Consider the following 12,624-nt stretch of genomic DNA (forward strand, 5'->3'; position numbering starts at 1 on the left):
AATCCCAGCCCCTGAGCACTTGGACAAGGGGATCCATCCGCCGTGTCCATGCTAGAGATGGAATAGTCAGGCATTCGATCCACCAGTCTCCATGAGTAGCCCATCTAGGGCAAGACAAGAGTTGGGAGACTCAAAGGACTTGGCCCCAACCTGTGAAACCAGCCAGTAGGGTTCATGGAACCTGTTCCAGTCTCCTGGCACATATAAGGACAAGGAACCTGGAGTCCAGATCCCTGATGTCCCCACCAGCACCCAGGCCTCCCCAATGAGCTGGGTTAGAGGAGTGGCCCCTTCTTCTGGTTCTGCCAAGGCAGAGGACAGAAGGTCAGCAGGTCTGCCCAGCGGGGCCCTGAGGAGCAGGTGGCAATGGGGCTCTAGGAGAGGTAGGAATATGATGTCTGGCACCTTCCCAGAGCGTCCCAATCTGTCCCATTATCTCCTTCGGTGCTCAAGGCCTTGTCTGCTTGTCCCTGGTGCAAGACCCATCCCACCTCTGAAGGGGTGTGCACAAGGAGCAAAGTGACCTGAAGTTCTCCTTCCTAAAGCTTCTGTGAATCTGTGGCCTTGTGTCTCTAGCAGAAGCTGCTGAGGGGTTATCTTGAGTCACTGGCACCCAAAACCTGGCTCAGACTACAGCAGGGACAAGGGCTCAGGCTCAGCTGGGGTCGGACCTGGCCTGGATCAGGGACTCCCCAGCTGGGCTGCCCAGTGATACAATGGGGATGGCAAGGAGCCAGGCTGAGCCTCTGCCTGAGGCGGGGGAGAGTGTCTGAACAGTTCAGGTCAAAAGAAAATTCAGGCTCTAGCTTTGGCCACTACGCACTCACCTCTGGGCTTCCTGACCCACTCAGGACACCCAATGCCCTCAACCAGTCACAGGCCTCAGCACCACAGGGTAAAATACACAGATATATTTATATTATCAAAAAGACCCCAAAGTGAGGAAGGGGCACCAGGCAGCCTGGGCCCTCCCAGCCAGCCCAGACTGGAAGGGGCCTGAAGTCCCCCAAAGTCTAGCTCTCAGTCCCGAAGAGCTCCCTTCCCACTCAGCTGAACGCTCCTTTAGAACCCCTGCTTTTTGCTGCTCTGGCCTTTGTGGCAGGGGGTGGGCTCCCTTCCAGCGGGACCCCAAGGCCTCCAGCCTCTAGAAGAATGATGTCTTCCAGAGCTTGTGTCCACCTCTCCAAGCCCACAAACTCAGGGTGAGTGACCCTGGGGTAACCAGGCCAGCCTGGGGCAGCGGGAGGGGGGGGGCAGCTGTGCACCTGGAGTACCAGGAGGGGCTGCCCTGCTGCCCCCCAACCCCAGCCAGAGAGCCCCATGCTGCAGTCAGGATGCGGGATGTGGGGTGCGGCTTCCTCATGTGCCCCCCTGCTGGCTCACACCAGGCACGCAGGGCATGAGGGTGTCTGAACAGGAAGGCTTCCCGGTCACAGTCGGTCACGGTTGGTCACGGTCACAGCAGCAAAGACCCAGAGCCAGGCTGGCTCCAGTGCTCAGACATTGCGAAGGACCTGTAGGGACACCAGAAGGCCAGCTTTCATTAGCTTTGCAATAGCCAGAGGACCACCATCAGTGGAGCGTGGTCACAAAGGTTTCAGCAAGTGGGGTCACCAGGGGCAGGAGAAGCTCTGTGAAGCCACTAAGGATGGAGGAGGGGGCTGGAGGGCACTCAGAGCCTGAGTAGGGGGGTGGGAGGTCAGGTCCCCGGCCTTCTGCCCTAGGAATGACAGCCACTCACAGAAAGCGGGTCCGAAGTGAAAGCTGCCACGCTCCGGCGCATTTCATTTTCACTGCCACGCAGGGGGATCAGTGACACGCTACCCAGCCGGACCTCAGGCACTGCCCGGGACACACGAGAGGGCTCTGAGGGCCACACCAGGCCATCATGCTGGGGAGGAGGAGAGAGAGTGACTGGGTCACGCCTCAGCTCCTGAAGATACAGCTCTGGATCCGCCTACCCTTCCCAGAAAAGCCTCTGGCTAAAATCAGAGGTAACACCCTCAGCTTTGATCCCAGCCGATATGAGAAGCAGCTGTTAGCAGATGATTGCATCCCTGGGAAAACACAGCTAGTTATGTTTCTCAACAACTCCCATCTCCGGATCCACAAACTTCTCCAAGAATGCAGCACCACGAAAACATTTCTCCAAGAGGAATACGGCTGCAGTTCCTCTCATCAGGAACCACCAACTACAGAATTCACCCTCTTTTCCTTTAGACATTGACTTCCAGGAAACTCAGGGTCAAAAAGAATGCAGCTGGAGGAAAAGAAACCCCAGGGCTCTGGTAGTTTTCTCTCTCTTTTCCCTAAATAATTCTGAGCTCTCCAGTACAACTCTGTGCTCTAATTCATCTGTTCTGAGTCTAACTAGCCTCTGGCCCTGCTCTGGCTCAGGGATCATCACCACCCTGATCCTGTCTAGGCCACAAAGGCAGCCAAATCACTGCCCTCCTCATGGGCAGGCTTCGCCTTTCAGCTCCTTCTCCCCTGCACACCCCATCCACAGTGAGCTCTCTCTGACTCAAATCTGCACACTGCTCTCTCTTGCTTGAAAGTCTCCCATGGCCTACTGAGTCAAGTTCAGTTTTTTGCATTCAGCCTTCCCTTTCTTTCTTTCTCTTTTCATGGTACTAGGGGTTGACTCCAGGGCCTTTGCACTGAGCTACATCCCCAGCCTTTTTTAAATTTTGAGAGTGTCTCACTCAGTCATTAATCCGCCCAGGCCAGCCTTGAACTTGCAGTCTTCCTGCCTCAGCCTCCTGGAGTTCTGGATTACAAGTGTACACCACCTTGCCTGGCCTTTTCAAGGCTGAGATTGTGCTCCTGACCTCCTTTCCAGAGCTTACTTCTGGCCCTTCTGGCTTTTTCCTTTACACCCCACTGGACAGTGGTACTTGTCTTTTGCATCTCCAGGCCGTGGCACACACTGTTCCTTCTGCCGGTGAGCTCCCTCCACGCTCGGGCACTCAGCTCCCATCACACCCTTTCTTTCCTTGGTGCCATCCCGCTCTCAGCTCACACCACCAGGTTAGGGCCTCTGGCCTCCTCCTGTCACCATAGTACTAAGGGATTAGAGTATAACAGGTCACTTCCGAGTCTCTGTCCCTTCCTATACGGGGAGCACCAGGACTGCACAGGCACTAGGAAGGAAGGGCTCACTGAACACACAGGCGAGTGAATTAAAAGCAACTCAAAATCTCCTCGAAGCAGTGAATGGCCTAGATAGTGAAGCAAGCACATCCATTCCCCACAATAGGGCCTCCGGGACCTCAGCCGCCCCACAGTACCTGCACAAAGAGGAAGGTGGCAAACCACTCCCGAAGCTCCATTTGTGTGTCACAGCAAAGGTACCTGCAGGGAGGGCAGAGGTCTGGACCCTGCTAAAGGCCTGGCTGAGGTGGGGACATCCTGCCCATCTCCCCAGCCCAGGGTCTCCCAGCAGGGTACAGCTGGGCAGGGAGTGGAGACCCACTCAAGGGCCCTGTGCTGCTGCCCCTCCAGCCTGGGTCTCAGGACAGGGCCCCTGCTCACCACTGCTGCTTCTCATGCTTCTCTGTCTCATGCACCACCGTGAAGCCCCAGCTACAGAGGAGGGGCAAAGGAGTGGGATCGCTTGTCAGCCTGCACCAGTTCCCAGGACAGTTGGGGCAAAGCCTGAGGCCTTCTCACAAGCTGGGCACACAAAAGCCACAGGCTCTGCCTCTCTCAGCACCCGCCACCTCCCAGGACCTCGGATCCCCAACCACCACCCCAGGCCTGGCCTGGGGATGTAGCTTGGTGGTACTGTGCTTGCCTGGCGTGTACAAGGCCCCAGGTTCCATCCCCACAACCACACACAGAAAAAAAGAAAGGAAATAAGCAAGGGAGGAAGGGCAGAAGAGCGAGGGAAGGAGGGAGGGAAGAAAAAACAAAAAAAAAGTACCGATATCCCAGCCCAGGCCTGCCCTAGACCCAGAGACAGCCAGGTGTAGACAGCAGCCAAAGAGAAAGTCAGAAAACCAAGTCTGGGGATTTGGGTGAGCAATGGGGAAGACTGGCATGCAGCACTTTTCAACACCTGCCAAGTACAGTCACCCCTGGAAACTGATGTGTGAGTATTATCCCTATTACACAAGCATGGGCGCTGAGGCACAGAAAGACCCCAGAGATGGTCAGTGACAGGATTCTAACCCAGGCCAGTGGTTCTCAAACATGAGCATCAGTGTTCCTTTGTTAATTAATTAACACCCAGTCTGGGCCTCTCCCCCAGAATCCAGGACTCGGGATGCCCAGAGTGGCACCTGTAAATTTGTGTTTCTAAGGTGCATGCAGGTGATGCTGCTGGTCAAGGGGACTGAAATGTCAGAACTACTGCAGAGATCCCTGTCAAGTTTGAAGGCCCTGGCTGTGTCTCCCCATCAGTTCTGAGCCCTGCAGGCCCCAACCGCAGGTCTCTCCCCAGTCCTGGCTCACCAGGTGGGTGGTCGGAGTTTCTTCTTTACACCGAGGTAGACTTTCAGACTCTTGACAGGCCATTCCTTCTCAGGCCGGTGACTCTGGGGCAAGGAAGGGGAGAAGAGGGCACTTCAGTCAGTCAGGGCAGGGACAGAGCAGTTCTCCCACCTGGACACTGCCCTCTTCTACTCCCCAGCCCTCTGAACCCCAGCATAGGGCACCTCCTCCAGGAAGCCTCCTGACAAAGCCCTCCCAGGCCAGCCCTCAGCCCCAGCCTCCATCCCTGCAGCAGCATCAGACAGTCAACTCTCAGTCCCTGACACAGCTGGCCCAGCTGGCAGAGAATCCCAGCCCCAGCCTGATGCCCTGCAAACTAGAGAATCAACTCATAGCATCAGCCTGGGTCAGATGGTGCAAGGAGGGAGAAGCTGCCCGGTATCCTCCGGCACCCAGTTGGAATAGGTAGGTGCCATCTGAGTGCTTCAGGCAGCTGCTTATGTCTACATTTGTCTCAATTATTCACTGTTCTCCCCTCCCAGCCCCATGAGGCTCCAGGGTTGACTGTGTGAGAGAAGGCTTGAGGCCAGCTGTTACTAGCCCTCTGGTTCCATGACAAAGCTAACAACTCAAGCTGAAGCACACTTCTGTTCAACAGACCAGAGGGAGAACATCCCGATGGCCTAGATCAGGAAGCAAGAGACCAATGTACTGGGGAGGGGTGCCAGGACACTGACATGCTCCCCTCTGGCCCCGCCTCTGCACATGGGTCTAGGCTTAGAAGGAGCAGGCTGGCTTGGAGGCAGAGGAATGGCAGCAATGGCACCCAGGGAAGAGGCAGGTTGGCTGGAGCCTTTCTCCTGCTCTGAGGGCCATTTGCTCAGACCCCTCCCCTTACCAGGCACCCCTGGAGCCAGCAAGGGCATCAGGAGAGATGGCAGAGGAGGGAGATTCACTTACAACCAAAGCTAGGGGTCCAAGACTGAGCCGCGTCCACCTTGTTCCCCACCATTGCCCCCAGCCCCTCCAGGCATGGTACACCAGCAGAAGCAAAAAGAACAGGAGGGGAGGGCTAGGGGAGCTGGCAAGTTTTAGAGTTGGTAAACTTTCCTGTTATCACAAAAGGATGGACTGCTTAGGGACTGGAGGGATGTTCTATCCTGTCATAGGGCTTGTGATTTAGGAAGGTCTGAACAGGGACTTTTCAGCGAGTTCCTAATGACCAAGGGCCTGGTGAGAGTGCCCCATGTCCTCTATGTATAGTACCTGACCTGACAATCATCCTGTGCCCAACAGAGCCCAGAACAAACCAGGCTGCAGACATAGGGTGAATGGAGCTGCAGGCCAGGAGGAAGCTGGGCAGTGGGAAGGGAGATCAAGTTGTGGATATGGGAGAAACAAAGTGTGGAGAGAACACAGTGAGGAAGACACCTGTGCACAAACGTGGAGAAGCCTGGTCAGGAGCACTGAAGAACTCAGCCTGCAGGCTGGGAGACACTGTGGTGGAACAGAAGACTGAGATGTGCTGTAGAGGAGATCACAGTGCTGGCAAGGAGAATGCAGCCTCTGTCTGGGTGTGACAGAGGAAGGATGTGGGGAAAACTGGGCTGAAGGAATGGAAAACAGGCATGGGCCTGGAAGAAGTCAGGCTGGGAGGGAGGGGAAAAGAACCAGCAGTAATAAGGAGTAAACCAAGTCAGGGCAGGAGATACAGCAAAGGAGATAACATCCCAGAACCTTGGTGGACTGACTGGAGGAGCAGAGAGGCTCAGAAATGCAGATGAGGTCATACAGGGAGGCAAAGAGAAGAAGCATCCCCCAGGAGGCAAGGCTGCAGGAAGAAATGTGTATCATGCAAAGAGAAGGAGGTGAGGGTCCTGATCCATCCACTCTGCTCTTTTCAGGCAGCCAGGCCTGTCCAGATGCCTTCAGGAGATGCAACGGGCAGAAGAAGTTACAGATGCTGGTGGGGCAGCAATGAGAGCTCAGGCCAGCCGCTGGCTTGGCACCATGCCTGCTGCCCATCTCCACAGGATATCTACACTCCATGGGACCTGCAGGGGCTCATGGGAGGCAGATTCTCAGCTAAAGCTGAGCAAGAGCCTTCCTCCAGACAGAAGTAACCCACCAGGAATAGGGCAGCCCTGAGGGAGGGATGGATGAGCTCCTTTCTCCCAGGATTGTGCAAAAGAAAGTTGGGCACCCAGCCAGGGAGGCTGCAGAGGGTACCCCATAAGCCTCTCTTGTCCACCCTGGCACTATAAGATCAGGCAGCAGCAAGGATATTCTGATAGCCCTTGACTTCCAGAGTTGGAAAGGGGGGAAATGGGAGATGAGGATCAGAACCCTAATTCAAGCTTTGGGTTCTCCATGACTGGATCCTTAATTTCTACACTGAGCCCTATGGAAAATTGTAGAGTATTACCCCGAGAGGGTCTTATCTTGGAGAAAGGACCCTGGACAAGGTCAGGAATGAAGGGGCTTAGCCCACAGGTCATAGGGTGGAGGGACAGGGAACCATGCCTGGAGAGATCTAGGAGCTCTGTTCCTCATGCTCCCGCCCGGCTCGCCTGGCCCCCAAGTGGTGTAAGGCAGCTGGCAGTTGTCCCATAGCTACTCACAGTCTCAGGGGCCCCGCTCCACGGCCTCTGGCTCTGTTTGATAGAGGATCAGGGTTATGGAAGAAGTCGGCCCAGGTCTGGAGCCAGGACAGTGTGTGCAGTGGTGGGTGGGCACGTGGCATTATGTGCAGGAGTCAGGAGGCCAAAATGAAGTCTGACATGGGAGGACACCTGGCCTGTGGACAGTGCGGGCATGGAGAATGTGCTGGAGGGATTTGACCTGGGAAGTGGCAAGGCAGGCATGGCCTCAACTCGGGGCTGTCACCATGTAGCATGTTCTTGTGTGTGCTGTGATGATGTGTAGTGATGTGACTGCATCCAGATACCAGGGCCTACTATGGCTACAAGGCCACCGAGGGCCACAGAAGTCTACAGCTCTTCCCCACCGCTGTGCCATCCTGAGACCCCACAATGCAGACACTCCCACTTGCAGACCAAGGGGGAATGTTGGTGCATGGGTGTCTGAGCACAGATGTAGGTGCCCATCATGGGACAAGACCCACGGGGCCACTTACCCGGACCTCCTTGTAGAGCCGCAGACAGCTGCTGTTGAGGATGAAGTAGCGATCGTGGAAGCCGCCTGAGGGAAGCCCCAGACCCAGGAGGCTTCGGTCTTCACGAAACTTCATCATACCATGTTTGGTGTCACCCACACGGCTGGCTGGGGGAGGACTGGAGTAAGCATGGGCTGTGCCACCCGCCCACAGACCAAGATGCCTCAGGGCAGGGTGCCCAGGTGAAGGAACTGCCTCATCCTGCTCCAGCTCCATAGAGGCCAGCCCACCTGGTGCCCTCTGACTGACCTGCTCCTAACTAATGTCACCAGGTCCCACCCTGGCTCTGGACTGATAGAGAGACCCACCCAGCCTGCCGCCCTCGCTGCAGGCGTCACCTACCCAGGTACAGCAGCATGGCCTCCATGGACTGGTGCTTCTTCACCACCAGGTGGCTGTCTGTGCCCAGCCCATGCAGGATAGGCAACACCTTCTCTCCAAAATGCAGCGGGCGTTCTGGGGAGAGGTCACACACATTGTCACTGGGACCAAATGACCTGATACCACCAAGGGCCAACACATGGCATACATCACCTACACATGTAAGATCCACTCCCATCATCCACTAGCACCACAACACACCACCAATGTGACCACCCTTCCCACAACCACTTCCGGGTCAACACACCTGACTATGAGCAAATCCAAGTCAGTGATCATGCCAGAGTGTCCCCATCAATGCAAACAACAGCAGTGTCGGAGGCCATGCAGCCCAAGCCAGAAGCACTCCCCTGCTCCCTCCACCTTCTGTGCATAGATCCCTGCCTGGCCCTCTCCACTGCCCCACCCTGTCTGGCTTCTCCTTGGACAACTACTGGACCTTCAAAATGGTCTCTGGCGTGTGTTCTCACTTCCCTCAGCCCACCTCTCCCCACCCAGCAGCAGCAATCTCACAGCACCATCTCTAACCCTTTGATAGCCCTGCACTGCTGTCAGACCCTGCGCAGCCCCACCCTGTGCTGCACCCTCCCCACTGGCCTCCTCTCCTGGGGACAGCTGGGCCTCTGCCTGTGCCAGGGCTTTTCCCATGCTGCTTTTGCTTCCCAGGAACACTTTTCCCCCATCTTCATCAGGTAACTCTTACTCTTCCTCCACATTTGGCTCAGGCCTTAGGCCAGAGACCCTTCATAAGCTCTGGTGACACCATGGGCCTTTCCTTCATAGCAGCTAACAGCGTTGGTGCTGTTTCTTTCTTGGTGTGATCTTAGAATCAGTGTCTCCATCCCTCACCAGACTGACCCCCACGAGGGTAGGAACGGTGTGTCTGGCTCCTCAGCCCAGTGCCTACCACTCAACAACAGTAAAACAAATAAACCTTCATCCATCCAAATCACCCCTCACCTCCACCGATACCAAGACCACCCTTCACCCTAAAAGGCCTTGATCACCCCCCTTTACTACCACAGCCAACCACAACAGCATCACAATCATCCGCATCTATGGCACTGCTACCACCACTAAGCTAACCAGCCTGCACAGTCATCACCACTCACTGTGCCCTATACCACCAAGAATGGTGTCACCCCGCAATTCCATTGTTGAATTCAACATCATCACCTCTGCAACCAACACCATTCTCACTGACTGCTGAGAAAACATCATCCTGACTGGATGGATGGCTGGCACCATCTACCCCTTCTCTGTCCATATCTCCCACATGACAGCCATCACCTCAACCCCTGCCAGTCTGTCACCACCATGATAGAGTCCACAGTTCTCACCAGTGCAACAGTCACAGCTGTCATCCAAAACCCTTTCACACCATGGTCCCCACACTGCAGGGGAAAAGGAGGACACACTGGGGCTGCAGCCCAGATGAGACCACACCTGCCTCACACCAGTCCTGGTGGTCACTCACCGGCCTCCTCCTTCTCATTGACCTCAAAGCAAGTCCAATAGTCCTTCTCCCTAATGCCCACATTGCGGCGGTCCAGGATCTCCAGGGTAAGTTCCTCAGCTGTCATGGATGCTGGGATCTGTGATGACCAAAGAGAAGTGGATCAGCCTACCCTGGCCCCTGTCCTGCCAAAACCCTCTCATGGGATTCCAAACCCATCCCTCTCAGGTTCTGAGTCCTTGGATGCAGTGGGTGTCTCCGAGGGTCCTGATGAGCAGGGGGAAAGACATGCCCAGCACCAGCCACAGTCCCATCTGGGCTCTCCATAGGTCAGAAGCCCTGCTCCCCTGGCCATCTGGGCCCACCCTTGGCCCAGCCTGACTACTGGCCTCTTGGCTTCTAGGTCCCCAGCCCTCACCTTGACATGCTGTTCACTTTCTGCCTTCTTCTCTTCCAGATAGACTGTGCAGATGAAGTCACCAGCATGCTGCAGGGAGACAAGGCTCAGCTGGAGGTCTGGGGAGCAGGTGCCTGCCACCAGCCCAGCCCCTATCCAGGCCCAGCCTCCACCTGGGTCCCACTGGCAGTGCCAGCCACTCGCATCTTCACAATGGCAGTGACCTCCTCCCGCTGCTTCCTCAGCTCCTCCTCATCCACCTGGGAAGGGGAGAGAGCAAGGGGGAAAAGGTCACTGCCACCTGAGAGCTCAGCCCTGCCCTCCCCTGACCATTGGCTGGGAACGCACACTAAACACCACCACATAGTGGCCAATGAGGTCTTCCACCACCCGGCCAGCCTTGTAGTCCTGCCCATCTGTCTGGAAGAGCGTGGGCCCAAACACAATAGCCAGGTTGTGTGTGTTCATCTGGTTCGTGTCTGAGAAGCACTGGACACTAGAGAGGGGAGGAAGGACGCATGAGTGAGGAGTCCAGCCCAGAGCTTCCCAGCCCATCTTCCCGACGGGTCCAAGACTGGCCACTAGAGTGGGGCCAAGGGAGGTCATGGTCAGTGTGCACCCCTAAGCAAAGGGACATGTCTTGGGTCCTGGTGAGGAGCAGGGCTGGGAAGCTGGGAGATCCGGCCAAGGTGCCCTGGCAACAAACTGAAAAATCCTCCACTTTCCCACCCTGCAGGAAGTAAGATGACAGACCAAACAATGGAGATTAGTCCATTCTCAGTCCACAAGGCCTACCTGGTTCCCAGGGGGAGGGCAGTCAACCAGGATGGGAGAAGAAGAATCTCCGCCCCATCCCCCCAGAGCCCCGCACCGGTATCGCCCCTCACCAGTACAGGTGGCTGATAAGGGCCTTCACTGTGGCCCGGTTGACAGGGGGCAGATGCGCCAGGAGCTCTTGGTACCTGGAGACCTTCTCCTCCACATCCTCAATCTCTGGGTGGGAGAGATGGGTCACAGGTCAGAACCTCCCTCCCTGTGCCTCCCCCAACCCCAGCTGCTCTGACTGTCATGCTGGTGACCATACTCCCTGTGCCCTCCAAGTCCAAGCAGGCCAGATACTCAGCAAGGATAAGGAATTCTCCACCCCTAAGGGACCCTGGCTCTGTACGCAGTGAAAGAGGAATGAGAAGCAGGAGAGGAAGGTGGCCTGGAGGCTGTCTGCAGGAGCATGCCTAGTCCAGGTGCATGATGGGGACCAAAGGGATAGAAGTTGATAAGGCTGGGCATGGGCTGCAGGGCCCACCTGAGGCCTCCAGCCAGGCTAGGCGCTGGGCACGAGTGAAGAGCCCATCTGGCAGGTCCCGCAGAAAGCGTTTGAGTGCAGAGGAGACATCGTCAACGTTCTGTTCACCCTCCTTGAGGTGCACAGAACGGGCATCCTGCCGTAGACTCTCCAGCAGCCGTTGGGTCTTTGATGTCTGCCCACACTTGCGGTAGATGCCCTCGGAGGTCAGGCCTAGGAAGGGGCGGGGTGCACAGCTACTCTCAAAAGGATCTTAGGTCTTCAGTGTCTCTCTGCAAGGAGTGGGGCCTGGGAAGTAGGGGCGAGGTCTGGGCCATAGAAGCGGGGCTCACCGCACTGCGTGATGTAGTCCACACAGCGGTACACAATCACTGGGATGTCTGAGTCCCCAAGCTGCTGCTCAGACAGGGTGTCCCCCAAGCTGGCTGCTGCTTTCTGAATGGCCCCCAGCCAACCCATGAAGTCTAGCCGTCGTTCCCCCTGGATGTACAGTGTCCTACACAAAGGACATTCAAGTCACTGCTCCACCTCTCCCAGGCTTGTCAGAATGCCCAGCTACTCAGAGCCCCTCCAGGAGGCTAGGACTCACCTCCTTCGCTCCACCAGCACCAGCACCTGGTTCTCACTCTCCCCTTGAACGGCTGTAAAAGGGTCAGTCAGGGTGAGGCCCAGACCTTGTTCACGATCCCCAACCTGCTCCCTCCTGGGGCTCTCTGGGCACACACCCTAGGATCCACCCACAAACCCATGAGGTCACTGAGATGCACCCTAAGGGCAGGAGAAGACAGGGAGGTCAGGCTGGCTCCTGGCCAGGCTAGGATACAGTTCAGATTTCTAGGCAGGGGCTGGGGGCTGGGAGCTCAGACAGGGTGCCCTGGAGGTTGGGGTCTGGGTCCAGGTCCACGCACAAAGTTCCTGCAGTCTCCGGAGCTGCAGTGGCTCTTCACAGGGTCCCTCTGGGAAGACAGCACGGAGCTCAGAGCCAGTCAGAGCGAACCAGCCCTCCTGGGCCCGCTGGAGGCTCAGGCCAGCTTTGTATGGTAGACGCCCAAGTCGCTCAAAGTCCCGGGCCAGCAAGTCCTCAGCTAGGGGAGGCATGAATGCCTGATGGGGGAGACGACCAGGAAGACTGTATCAGCCAATAGCACCTCCTTCCTGGGACTCCAAGTGCCTCGGTTTGTGAGGTTCCCTACTCAGCTGCCCCCTCCTCTGTTCCTCAGAATAGAACCCAGCACCATGACCAAACTGCAGTATCCACTCAGATGTGCCCTCCGCTGGACCTTCCCAGAACCATGAAGAATGTCCCTTCTCTGCACACCCATGGTGCCAAAGCATTCTGGCCATCTGCTATAGCACTGACTACACTGTTGTGTCTAGACCCTACACGTCTCCCCCGTGGAAGGGAGTCAAGTGGCAGGACTCAGACTGGGCCATCTGGGTCCCAGGACTCCCAACAGTGATCCCCAAGAACCACAGCA

At 56.5% G+C, this 12,624-nt stretch overlaps 1 protein-coding gene across 12 annotated transcripts in view; it reads right to left on the reverse strand.

Moving 5' to 3' along the window:
* Positions 1–896: 896 nt before the first annotated feature.
* The window catches only part of Arap1 (ArfGAP with RhoGAP domain, ankyrin repeat and PH domain 1), a 59,017-nt gene continuing 47,289 nt past the window's right edge, over positions 897–12,624 (reverse strand). For 6 of the 12 annotated variants that reach the window (XM_021243225.2, XM_021243224.2, XM_004863290.4 and 3 more), the window contains 17 exons: positions 12,055–12,250; positions 11,736–11,787; positions 11,479–11,642; positions 11,147–11,359; positions 10,731–10,836; positions 10,192–10,339; positions 10,017–10,103; positions 9,865–9,933; positions 9,468–9,585; positions 7,952–8,065; positions 7,571–7,716; positions 7,056–7,088; positions 4,456–4,538; positions 3,535–3,585; positions 3,291–3,354; positions 1,742–1,891; positions 897–1,514 (listed from right to left, as the gene is read on the reverse strand). In XM_021243225.2, the coding sequence (XP_021098884.1) occupies positions 1,497–1,514; positions 1,742–1,891; positions 3,291–3,354; positions 3,535–3,585; positions 4,456–4,538; positions 7,056–7,088; positions 7,571–7,716; positions 7,952–8,065; positions 9,468–9,585; positions 9,865–9,933; positions 10,017–10,103; positions 10,192–10,339; positions 10,731–10,836; positions 11,147–11,359; positions 11,479–11,642; positions 11,736–11,787; positions 12,055–12,250 (1,812 nt within the window). In that variant the 3' untranslated portion in view covers positions 897–1,496. Of the gene's footprint in view, positions 1,515–1,741; positions 1,892–3,290; positions 3,355–3,534; positions 3,586–4,455; positions 4,539–7,055; positions 7,089–7,570; positions 7,717–7,951; positions 8,066–9,151; positions 9,385–9,467; positions 9,586–9,864; positions 9,934–10,016; positions 10,104–10,191; positions 10,340–10,730; positions 10,837–11,146; positions 11,360–11,478; positions 11,643–11,735; positions 11,788–12,054; positions 12,251–12,624 lie in introns of those variants that run through there. The other 6 variants (XM_087211889.1, XM_087211890.1, XM_087211888.1 and 3 more) reach the window with 2 other exon arrangements.

This window comes from Heterocephalus glaber, unplaced genomic scaffold (genome assembly GCF_053883595.1).
Source record: "Heterocephalus glaber isolate CG9 unplaced genomic scaffold, H.glaber_assembly_v1.0 deba00001428, whole genome shotgun sequence".
NCBI classification, from domain to species: domain Eukaryota; kingdom Metazoa; phylum Chordata; class Mammalia; order Rodentia; family Bathyergidae; genus Heterocephalus; species Heterocephalus glaber.